The 11,213-nt window shown below is 47.4% G+C and overlaps 2 protein-coding genes and 1 long non-coding RNA gene across 4 annotated transcripts; 1 reads left to right on the top strand and 2 right to left on the bottom strand.

Annotated features, from left to right (window-relative positions):
* Positions 1-1,138: 1,138 nt before the first annotated feature.
* Positions 1,139-3,396, bottom strand: LOC124464878 (granzyme A-like). Its single transcript, XM_047016781.1, has 5 exons — positions 2,965-3,396; positions 2,735-2,882; positions 2,361-2,499; positions 1,902-2,174; positions 1,139-1,775 (listed from the first exon to the last, which is right to left on the bottom strand). The coding sequence occupies exons 1-5, from the start codon at positions 3,023-3,025 to the stop codon at positions 1,629-1,631; spliced, it is 768 nt and encodes a 255-aa protein (XP_046872737.1). The 5' UTR covers positions 3,026-3,396; the 3' UTR covers positions 1,139-1,628.
* On the top strand, positions 2,096-2,779 carry LOC124464879. Of its 2 annotated transcripts, XR_006955770.1 has the most exons (4): positions 2,096-2,187; positions 2,290-2,321; positions 2,471-2,554; positions 2,689-2,779. It is a non-coding gene; the product is annotated as an uncharacterized LOC124464879 (long non-coding RNA). The 2 variants fall into 2 exon arrangements; XR_006955769.1 differs by lacking the exon at positions 2,096-2,187 and having other exon boundaries at positions 2,194-2,321.
* A 2,289-nt stretch (positions 3,397-5,685) lies between the features above and the next one.
* On the bottom strand, positions 5,686-11,202 carry LOC124464763 (transducin-like enhancer protein 4). Its single transcript, XM_047016595.1, is given in 14 exon segments — positions 5,686-5,843; positions 6,074-7,469; positions 7,581-7,920; positions 8,168-8,244; positions 8,534-8,684; positions 8,848-8,995; positions 9,083-9,330; positions 9,471-9,720; positions 10,174-10,250; positions 10,371-10,472; positions 10,474-10,506; positions 10,508-10,551; positions 10,722-10,851; positions 11,008-11,202. Coding segments are annotated over 12 exon segments (1,563 nt in total). The 3' UTR covers positions 5,686-5,843; positions 6,074-7,469; positions 7,581-7,812.
* Positions 11,203-11,213: the final 11 nt, after the last annotated feature.

Raw genomic sequence — 11,213 nt, 5'->3', positions numbered from 1 at the left:
TTTCTTAAAATAACGTGTCATTTACTTAAATTAAGTCACTAGATGAGCCATTTATACTCGAAACAAGTCCAACTGGATTTGAAATCTAAAAACACGATCACCTCAGAGAACACAGCCAGAGGAAGAGGAAGAGTCTGAGGAAGAGCACTGAGGAAGAGGAAGAGGCCTGAGGAAGAGGAAGAGTCTGAGGAAGAGGCCTGAGGAAGAGGAAGAGTCTGAGGAAGAGGAAGAGGCCTGAGGAAGAGCCCTGAGGAAGAGGAAGAGGCCTGAGGAAGAGGAAGAGTCTGAGGAAGAGCCCTGAGGCCTGAGGAAGAGGAAGAGTCTGAGGAAGAGGAAGAGGCCTGAGGAAGAGCCCTGAGGAAGAGGAAGAGGCCTGAGGAAGAGGAAGAGTCTGAGGAAGAGGAAGAGGCCTGAGGAAGAGGCCTGAGGAAGAGGAAGAGGCCTGAGGAAGAGGAAGAGGCCTGAGGAAGAGGAAGAGTCTGAGGAAGAGGAAGAGGCCTGAGGAAGAGGCCTGAGGAAGAGGAAGAGTCTGAGGAAGAGGAAGAGGCCTGAGGAAGTAGCCTGACGTTGTCATACTCATAATTCTAGTCAGAATATGAGTCTGAGAACTCTCCGTTGGGCTTTGACTACAGGGCGTGTTTCAAACGAGCCTGGAAAACAAATGCCTCTTCGCTCAATTGGATAGATCTACAACCAATCAGAGCAACAGAGTATGTGACGTATGTTAAGCACCGCATAGTTGTTGTCAACAGAACTAAACTACAAGCAGACTTGAAGTATGCTTGAAGAATGAATACAAACGTTTTTTGCCGGTGTTGTAAAATTAATTTAAGGGTAGGGAGAGTACTTGTTCACACGGTCAACCTTTTTGAGCGAAACAATAAAGGGCAATGCATATACGAAGTTCTCCGTTTAGGATTACAACTCCATCGGGGCCAGCTGATAAATTAAACTTTTACCGAATCCCGTAGGAAGGACGGCAAAAACATATTTTCCATCGACAAATGCCTTGATTATTGTCCATCATCGTATAAAGCCCGCCCTGGCAATTTCATTGGTTCGCCCAGATTCTGGTTCTCTGTAGTTGGTCCCCAATACGAGACCCTCCAGACCCAATTTCCCGAACAAATTTCTTTTGGGCGGGGAGAAGTTGGGCTGGCAGCCAGGCTACTGAGGAAGAGCCCTGAGCCCTTTTTACAGTATTTTCAAGTTGAGAGAATATGTTCTAGGGGATGTAATTCATGTGAGGTTGGTTTTGTATTGGTTAGAAGCCTGACATTTTGTAGCCTGTTATGTAACTGAAGAGCAGTTTAAACTGCATCTGTCAGACGTCTGAGGTCCAGGAAGTGGTGAATGCTGTGGTCTCTCAGATGACAGAGGATCTGAGATGATCTTCTTTCATCTGAGAAGCGAAACTTTTCCGGTTCACACAAACGTGCCTTTTTTCTTTTGGGTGTTCATCAGAAGACATGTATGTAAAATAATTGTTTAGAATCATTTCTTTTGTGCAATTTTTGTGCAAGCACTTTTATTACACTTTTTCATTTATTAAGACTCCATTATATCAATCAAAACATTTAGTAAACATCTAAACATTTGTCTTTATTTTTCACGTAGGCTCAAATAAGTCACTTTATAGTCTTTTTGATCCAGTCTAAGTATTTTTCTGAAAGAAAAGTGTAAACTCCAGGTTTTGTTTTGATCCCACATTTATGACCAAAGGATGTGACCCCCCCTATCTTCCCTCCACACACCAGAGGGCCTCCAGAATCACCCTGGAACACATCAAGCACAGCAACATTTCCTTTGTCTCTCTCACACACAAAATCACTATTTGAGTACACAAATGTTATATTCACAAATGGTTGACTTGCACAATGTAATTTGATGTGTTTAGTTACCTGACAGGAATCTGCAGTGTCTTTGCTCACAGAACCAGCACACAGCATGCTGTTGGTGATGACAGGGTTGAAGTTGTAGAAGCCTGGCGAGTTACACTTCATCCTGTCGATGATGGTAACGTTTACTGATCTCAGAACGGCAGACATGCCTCCCTGGTTCTTGGTCGCTCCCCATCCTGCTACCAGGCAGGCTGTGCCAGTAGGAACATCTGACACAGGACTTGGCAATGGCAGGGATTTAACAAACGAGGTCTCCTTCACTGGCCTATCCAGCTGAGGAAAACAAGTCAGATATGTTTATTTTCCCTTTCTTCATGAAACATGATCAGACATGACACTGTTTTTCAACTAAGGTTGGACTTTCTAACACAGAATTATTCCTTTGCAGTAAAGAAGAGGGATGTTCGCTCCTATCTTCGGGTGAAAAACACTAGATATCACATATTCTACTGTTCTTACCTTCAGAAGCATGATGTCGTTGACTTTTTCAGTGCTGTCGTAGCACGGATGAGCAACTCGCTTGGTGACCTTCCTGACCTGCCGGGAATTCTTCTCCTCCTTGTTCACAGAATGAACCCCGAGAAGCACCTTCTTAATGCTGGAGGACGGACAGACAACCGACGCTCTTAATGACATCGACTTTGAATGTGAAGGTGATTATTGTCAAAATTATAACACATACTCCTGTATTTAATCTGCTACAGTCAAACCGTGCATTTTCAATAACGGCGAAACAGTCAGATGTGATCTGAGTCACGCTGATTTTGCTTTCAATATTTCCTTCCAGCGCGCTACGAGAGGAAGCACTTGGCTCCAGCCGGGTTGGGACGTACTCTGAGCAGTGGGCTGCGGTCACGACCCACTTCTTCTGGATGAGAGTTCCTCCACAGGCAGGCTTCCCCTTGCTGTTCTCCAGGAGAGCCATATGGGGCAGGGAGTGAGGCTTCACCTCCTGCCCTCCGATGATCTCTGCACAGTCACCTGCAGGAGAACAACAGGCTGGTCAACAAACAGACCACCCAGGAGTGGATGTACACTCTGTCTGGTACAGACACACACTCACCGAATCGCAGACAGAGAAGAGCAGAAAAGACCCCAAAACCGAAAGTTTCGTAGTGGAGCATGCTATTTATCTTTGATGTAATGCAATGTAGTATATCTAGGCAAAGTTACACTGATCTTGTCATTAATGCTGCTAATATTTTTACACTGATGCTAATTCTAACTATATCGTACTGTAATTCATCTACTATATTTCACCATCACTAAGGAGCTTGTCACTAAGGAGCTTGTCTCTCTGATCTGGTTTTTATGCTCTGAAGGGAGGATGTGATGTCGTCTGACCACATGACATAACCAGGGACAAACGACTGATCTGAGTGAAGGAAACCTTCCTGTGTATTTTAGAACCATGCTGTCCTATATTCTCAACAAAGCTGAGACTGAAAATGATGGAATAACGTTTAAAAAAAAGGTTGAAGTCTGATTTTCTTTTTTTACAACGTTTTGAAAGGTTGAAATGTATTTAAAAAAAAATAGATTAGAAAGGTTGATGAATTTATGTATTTTTTGCATCATTGATGAGTACCTAATGAGGATACTGTACTGTTCTCTAGCCTGGAGCCTGTGCTCTGTTCTAGGCGTCTCTTTTCTCCTCTCCCCTTTCCTCCTCTCTCCTCTCCTTTCACTTCATGTGTGGGAAAAATTAAGTTTAGAAAGGTTGAAAAATATATATGTTTTTAAATATTACAAAAATATATTTTGAAGGTTTATTGACTCATTGACATCATTGAGTACTGTAGTACTCTACTGTACTCTGCTATGCTTCACTCTGTTAGACGATTCTCTGTTCTCACCCCCACTCCTCTTCTCTCCGTTCACTGTGTAAGTGGAAAAAACATGTTTTCTGTCGTGTTGCGTGTGAAAATATATTTTGCAATTGAGTTGATCTGGACGATCGTATTAGCTTATGTAGTTCCCCCTGATGGTTGACAGTGAGAACCGCACCTGTGATTTTCACATTGAACCGCTAGATGGCAGCATTGAAGTGCAGCCCAATGGAGCTGTCGAAACAGAACTCATTAAAAAACTGTTTTCATTGCGGGTAGTGTGCGAGGTCAAGAAAACATGTTTCCCCTCAAATGACAGTTAACGTAATCACTGTGTCAATGATAATGGAAAAGAGCTCATTGAGGAATACTAATACATGTATTTCAGAATACTGACAAATGTACACTGTATTTGTCATAGCAATTTCTGGCATCCAATAGAGCCTACTTCAAAAGAGAAAATATGCTTTTTTAATTCGTTATTTTTAGTATTAAATAAATTGATTTCCTGAAACATTCTTTGAATATAGGCTGGACAGTTTTAAAGAATGACAGTAAAACTCAGTCTGAACAGTGTAAAGATAATAACTAAACAGACTTGTTTTAGAAGTTAAAATGGCCCTTAAAAGCTTTGAAAAAGCCCTCTTCAGGTAGAAGTGCTCTTTAAAGCAGGAGAGTCCATCTGATGCTGCAGCAGGTGGAGGATTCAGCTGAAGAGCTCCTGTTCAATTAGAGACACTTTTCCCCCCAAGTACTTGTACGATTCCGTCAGTAGAAACATCCACGGCCTCCACTCTCTGAAGCGGCCACTTCCCTCCCTGACCACTGGTCCACTCATAATAACAGCTATCTCCTCTTCACATTGACCTGAGAGCTCTCCTGGCTCTCTCACTATCATAACAAGCTGATAAAACAGAGACAAAACCAGAGTGATGGAGTTTTGCATAGTTTTACCTACAGCCTGAGAGGGAATGCTAAAATGGGCAGATAGATGAAAGTGGTAGAGAGAGAATAAGCGAGACTAAGAGAGATAACAAGGTAAACAGGCAGATGGACAGATGTGCAGAAACACACCCATACAAACAGAAACACACCCATACAAACAGAAACACACCCATACAAACAGAAACACACCCATACAAACAGAAACACTCATAGGCTACTATTGTATTTCACTTCTCATTTGCTGTTTATTTCTTTATCTGAGAACAGAAATGTTTCATTCTGCTTCCCAGTGCAGCATAGGACAGTGTGCACTCGCTGGGGAAAAGCAACGTAGCTACATAGATGGAAACGAAAATGTCCTTTAGTTCTGAAGTCATTTTTGCATACATAGTTCAGATAGAAAGATCCTTTCCTCACTGATTGTACTTCCACTTTCATTTAAATAGGACACACTGATTACACTGACAAACATATGAGCTATCTCACGTAATATACTGCACAAAAGTCTTACCAAAAAACTATTTGATATTCTTTATATATAGCCTCTCACTGTTTTCAGAACTATGTAGCCTCAACCAGCTTCATGATAAGTCAGCTGTGATGCATTTCCAACCGGCCTGATGGAGGGCTGGATTCTGAGCACTGTGCTTTTCCCTCACTCTGCCAAACCATCTCAATTTGAGTGAAGGTCAGGTGATTGTGTAGGCCAGGTCATCTGGTGCAGCCCTCCCCCTCCTCTCTGGTCTAACAGCCCTCCCCCTCCCTCCCCCTCCTCTCTGGTCTAACAGCCCTCCCCCTCCCTCCCCCTTCTCTCTGGTCTAACAGCCCTCCCCCTCCCTCCCCCTCCTCTCTGGTCTAACAGCCCTCCCCCTCCCTCCCCCTTCTCGCTGGTCTAACAGCCCTCCTTCCCCCTTCTCTCTGGTCTAACAGCCCTCCCCTCCCTCCTCCAGCATGTACATCTGGGATGTCATGTTTTCCATAACTCTGGTTCGAACGCCACCTGAGAGCCTGTCTGACATGAGAGCCTGTCTGACATGAGAGCCTGTCCTCTAAAGTGGCTCCTGAGGCAAATCCTGCATCAGTGTTCCAAAATGTGTTGGGAACCTTCCCAGAAGAGTCCACACAGAGAAGCACTTTGGAGAGGAACTCTGCATTAATGATCATGATTCTGGAACGAGAAGCAGTATAGTGTCTGTATAGTGTACTGAGCAGGAGTCCAAATAGTTATTTTCATCAATATGCATACATATATATTTACTTATTAATCAAAAATAAACAATTAGCAATTGTGTTTGTCATTACACAACAGGGATTTTAGTGATGTTTTAAATATGTTCTTAAAAAGTATTTATTAACTAAGCCTTTATATATGCTTCAGTTTGTGTTTCTGATACCCACCTGTCATCCTAGATTTCTGTCTTCTTTAAAGGAGTTTGCCCTGAAAGCAACAACATTCTGGAATGAAACAGGAACATTCTGGAATGAAACAGGGACAAACATGACATCACGCTACAGAACATTTTATTAAGCCAGACACTCGGAAGAGAGATCAAATGCATTTTGTCATTTAGAAATAAGAAAAATTATCAACGTATTTTCAATCTTACATGTGACATTTCTATGTACAGTGGTGTACAGTTATGTGAATCATTCAAACAGTTTTTTACAATCAACATTCACATTTATAATCTAAACTTAATATGTAGGATGAGAGATAAAAGATATAAAATAATCACTGTGTATTAACTTCTCTTACTTCACAACTCCCTAAATCTCATTCTGCATTATTTTTGCATTTTGGTGGAAGATTACATATTTTATTTGCTTTGATTGGCACAATGAAAAAAAGTTTCTTTTTATAACCAAACACATTTCAAAAACTTCTGATTTTAAAATCAACCGCTAAACCGGTAATGAAGGTTTACATGTTCAGATTTAGCCTGTAGCAGGCCAATTCTGATTTAAATACGCCAAACACTTTGACAAAATAGGTTTTGACAAGAAAATGTACAGTGGGAGAACTCAATATATTTAAACACCTGATCAGCTACTGTGCCCTATTGTTCGTGGTGAGCAATAACTTTGTACATTGAAACTTTTTATGCACCGAGGTGTCCGTCCATATATACACCTTTCACTACCCAGTTAAACAGCTCCTCTTCAAACCACACAAAGTGACAGTAAGTATCGCGTCCCTGCTCTTCTCTGTCTGAAAGAGTTTTCTCGGTGTCACCAGACTGCACGATTATAGAAATGCGGAACCATGACTACTGTAGTAGGAGAGACTAGGTGAAATATGATCCATGTGGTGGTAACAGCAGAAAGGCACCTTCCTGGCCATTTACAGATGTGAGCTGAAAAAGACCTCTGATGCACAGGTTCCCTGTGAGGAGGTCGTTCAGGCCTGACTAGCAGAGCACAGCTTGTTCTGTACATCAGGCCTGACTAGCAGAGCAGAAAGCTTAATGGAGGATCAAGGATCCTGTTTGTAAACCCATGTGCATGTACACACACCTCAGTCCATCCAGCTCGCACACATTCCTGCTCACGCACACCTCTCCCTCAGCTGGGTGATTTGATCAAACTGTGGAGCTGTGGTCCAACTGGAGAACAGGAAAACTGTGGAGCTGTGGTCCAACTGGAGAACAGGAAAACTGTGGAGCTGTGGTCCAACTGGAGAACAGGAAAACTGTGGAGCTGTGGTCCAACTGGAGAACAGGAAAACTGTGGAGCTGTGGTCCAACTGGAGAACAGGAAAACTGTGGAGCTGTGGTCCAACTGGAGAACAGGAAAACTGTGGTAAAGAGAATCAAAAAGGTTGAAATGATAAAGCAGTGTTCTGCTAATTGTTAACTGTCCTAAATGTACAGATCTTAGAGGAGCGTTGATCTCTGGATGAACCTACCTTTAATATCAGGCTTCATTGGTTTCCATGGAATCACAAAAATCATTGGTTTTATAAAAAATACAACAACAAAAAAGTTCACTCTGGTTTGTGTCATCCTCACGATTCCACAACCAGTCTGGAAGTGCGAAGGTCCGGGTATTGAGTTAAGGAGCGTTCCTTCATGCCTCTCATCAGAAGTACTTGTTTCTGCTGTGCTTGCTGTAGTTCTTGTGTGTGTGGTGGCCCGGGGTCAGTAGATCACCTCGTAGACGGTGGCCTTCTTGTCCCCGGAGCCCGTCACGATGTACTTATCATCCACCGAGATGTCACAGCTCAGAACAGAAGAAGACTCCTTCGACTGGGAGACAGAACGGAAGCAAATCAGACTTGAAACGCAGAGAGAGAGAGAGACAGAAAGGAGAAGAGAGAGAAAGAAAGAGAGAAAGGAGGAGAGAGATTAACTGGAGGTGAGATTAGCATTCCCCCCCCTCTCTCTCTTTCTCTCACCCTCCCCAAAACAATCCAATTGCAAATCCAAAAGCATGAAAATTGCTAACAAAAAACTCCTCGTGGTGCTCATGTCTGTTCCAGTGAGCTGCTTTCACCTGGAAGATGCTGGCTCCATAGGGGGTCCTCCACGCGTTCAGCAGGTTGTCCTTCCCCGTGCTCACAAACCACTTCCCTGGAGACACACCAACACACACAACCTCACCATGACTGACCAGCAGGCCACACTCTCACAGGATTTCGAATATTCTTAAAAAAAAGATTTATAAATTTTCAAATTGTGAAACGTTTGAATGTGCCCATCTCTAAAGCCTAACGTTTCTCTGGGTTAGCTGCAGAGACGTGTCTTGATACAGTATTAAAACAACATGGCTCAAAGTATCCTCCGATCTTACTGCAACGGCATGAAATAAAGAGCCCTTATTGGACGAGTAGGATGGTTGGAACACGTAGCAGATCCCTACCACAGTGGGCCAACTTGAGGGAGAGCACACAGCTCTCATGGAGATGCAGCTGGTACTTATCAGGCTTGGTGACGTGAAGGACCTCCACGTTGCTGTTCTCCATCCCCACCACCAGCCAGTCCCCCGTGGGGCAGGAGCCCAGGGAGAAGATCTGGAGGAGAACACACCCACCCACACACACACAGAGGACCTGGCGCTCACTATGTGAAGGGGACCCTCTCTCTCCCTGGGACGCAATAACCTGCTACCCAGTTTCCTGTCGGTGTGTGTGTGTGTGTCCAGTGAGTGTGTGTGGCCCCAGTGAGTGTGTGTACCTGGGAGGTGAAGTCGTGTTGCTGCAGCTGCCTCCCCTCTCGCAGGTCCCAGGAGCGGACCGTGTTGTCCAGCCCCCCCGTCCACAGCTTGTGGCCGTCGTCTGAGATGTCGATACAGCTGGCCCCGTCTGTGTGGCCCTGGAACTGCCTGAGGAACACACACAGGAAGTGTTATGTTGCTACACACACACACTGTCTCCCCTACACACACACGCACACACACACATCTCCGTACCTGACCAGGGTCTGGTTGTGCAGGTCCCAGACGGCGATGTTTCCGTCGGAGCAGCAGGAGAAGCAGACCTTGGAGTCAAGGCTGATGGCCAGGGCGTAGCAGGCGGGGGCAGACGACGTCAGCTCTGCCTTGATGCGCGGCGTGGGCGTGGCCAGGTCCCAGATGGACAGCGTGCTGGCCTCGCCCCCCACGATCAGAGTCCTGCCGTCTGGGAGGAGCCGGCAGGAACGGATGTAGTTCTCTCTGTTCTGGAACACACACACACACGCACACATCAGCTGCAGTCCTCGCTTCATACAGACAGACACACACACAACACACAGAAACACACACACAGTCCAGGCTGTGAACCGTATCCAGGAAGTGCTTAGTAAACACGGAGACTGACCAGGCAGTCCAGCTGGGACACGGGGGTCTTGTTGCCAGGGTGACTGATGTCCCACACCTTCACACAGCCCTTGCCCCCCGTGTACACGTGGCGCGTGGGGTTGCTAAGGGTGACGGCACACACCACCTCGCCGTGTCCCAGCGTGTTGATCTGGCGGGCGTGGCGAGGGATGCCCGGGCCAATCAGAGCATCCGGAGGGAAGGGTACTGGCTGCATCTGGCCGTCAGCGCTCACGTGGAACGAGTACGCCCTGAGAGGACAGGACAAGAGAGGAGAGGACGGAAGAGGAGGGGAGGGAAGGGGAGGGGAGGACAGGAGGGGAGGACAGGGGAGGAGAGGACAGGAGGGGAGGGGAGGGGAGGGGAGGAGGGGAGGGGAGGGGAGGACAGGGGAGGAGAGGACAGGAGGGGAGGACAGGGGAGGAGAGGACAGGAGGGGAGGGGAGGACAGGGGAGGAGAGGACAGGAGGGGAGGGGAGGGGAGGGGGAGGGGAGGGGGAGGGGAGGGAGGGGAGAGGGGAGGGGAGGGGAGGGGAGGGGAGGGGAGGGGAGGGGAGGGGAGGGGGAGGGGAGGGGAGGAGGGGAGGACAGGGGGAGGACAGGGGAGGACAGAACAGGGAATATTTACTTCTTGAACAGATATCTTTTTCCAGGTCTCTGAGGTGATTCTTGTCTACCTGAGTGTGAGTTTCAGAGATACCTACGGTTTCCCCCCAGGGATGGCAGACAGGCAGGGGGGCAGGCCAGGGACACGCATCTGATGGTGTGGGTCAAACCCCACCTGGAGGGAAATCAAGTGTTTATGATCTGCTCCGAATACGGAAGCAAGTAGAGCATGTGTGTGTGGCGTCTGGCCTGTGTGTTTGTGTCGTCTGTCCCCTGTGTGTGTGTGTGTCCCTACCACGTGGGAGCGTCCGTACGCAGCGACGGCGGCGGCGACGCTCATCTGAGGAGTGATGTTGTGGAGGCTGGCGTAGGCCGCCACGCCCCCCAGCTCCCCCCCCCACCCCGGGGTGGGGCACCAGGCCGAACGGCCCCCGGGTACGGGCATGACACGGCCAGTGGGGGGCGCACACCCGCAACTGAAATGTAAAAACACGCCTCAAAAGTCTATTCAGCTCTACTCAAAGATGAAGGCAGAGAACAATGTCAACAGTACTAGTAGTAGTGAGAGTTGAAGAGCTTTGAATTTCCTCCAGCCAGAGTTTCCTACTTCCGTGTCTGGAACACAACATTGTGAGTGGTGTCTCACCCAGGGTGTCCATGCCGGGCGGCTTGCCCAGCATGGGCCTCAGTCCTGGGACTGAGGAGCTGCCGGGGGGCGGGGCCTCACAGCGGGGGGCGGGGCTGGTCTTGGACACAGGAGTGCTGGACTTCTCATTCTGGAAGATATCAGAAGTAGCATCAACACAGGGCTGAGAGATGGAGAGGCGGGGCTGAGAGGAGGAAGGGCAGGGCTGAGAGATGGAGAGGAAGGGTTGAGAGATGGGGGGGCGGGGCTGAGAGATGGAGAGGCGGGGCTGAGAGATGGGGCTGACCGTGGCCAGGTGTTTGGTCTTGGAGGAGGGAGTGCTGCTGGAGGAGGCTCCAGAGGCAGGGCTGAGGGGGGCGTCCTTCTTCTGGGGGTGACCGCTGTCCAGGTGAGAGTCCAGGTGAGAGTCCAGGCCGTTCTCCCGGGGGGAGGGGGGTGGGCTGGCTCTGGGGGACACAGGATCCTGCAGCAACAGGGACATGACACAGGTGG

The sequence above is a fragment of the Hypomesus transpacificus genome, unplaced genomic scaffold (genome assembly GCF_021917145.1).
Source record: "Hypomesus transpacificus isolate Combined female unplaced genomic scaffold, fHypTra1 scaffold_42, whole genome shotgun sequence".
NCBI lineage: Eukaryota > Metazoa > Chordata > Actinopteri > Osmeriformes > Osmeridae > Hypomesus > Hypomesus transpacificus.
The sequence above is the reverse complement of the archived record's forward strand: the minus strand, read 5'-3'. Positions and strand labels throughout refer to the sequence as shown.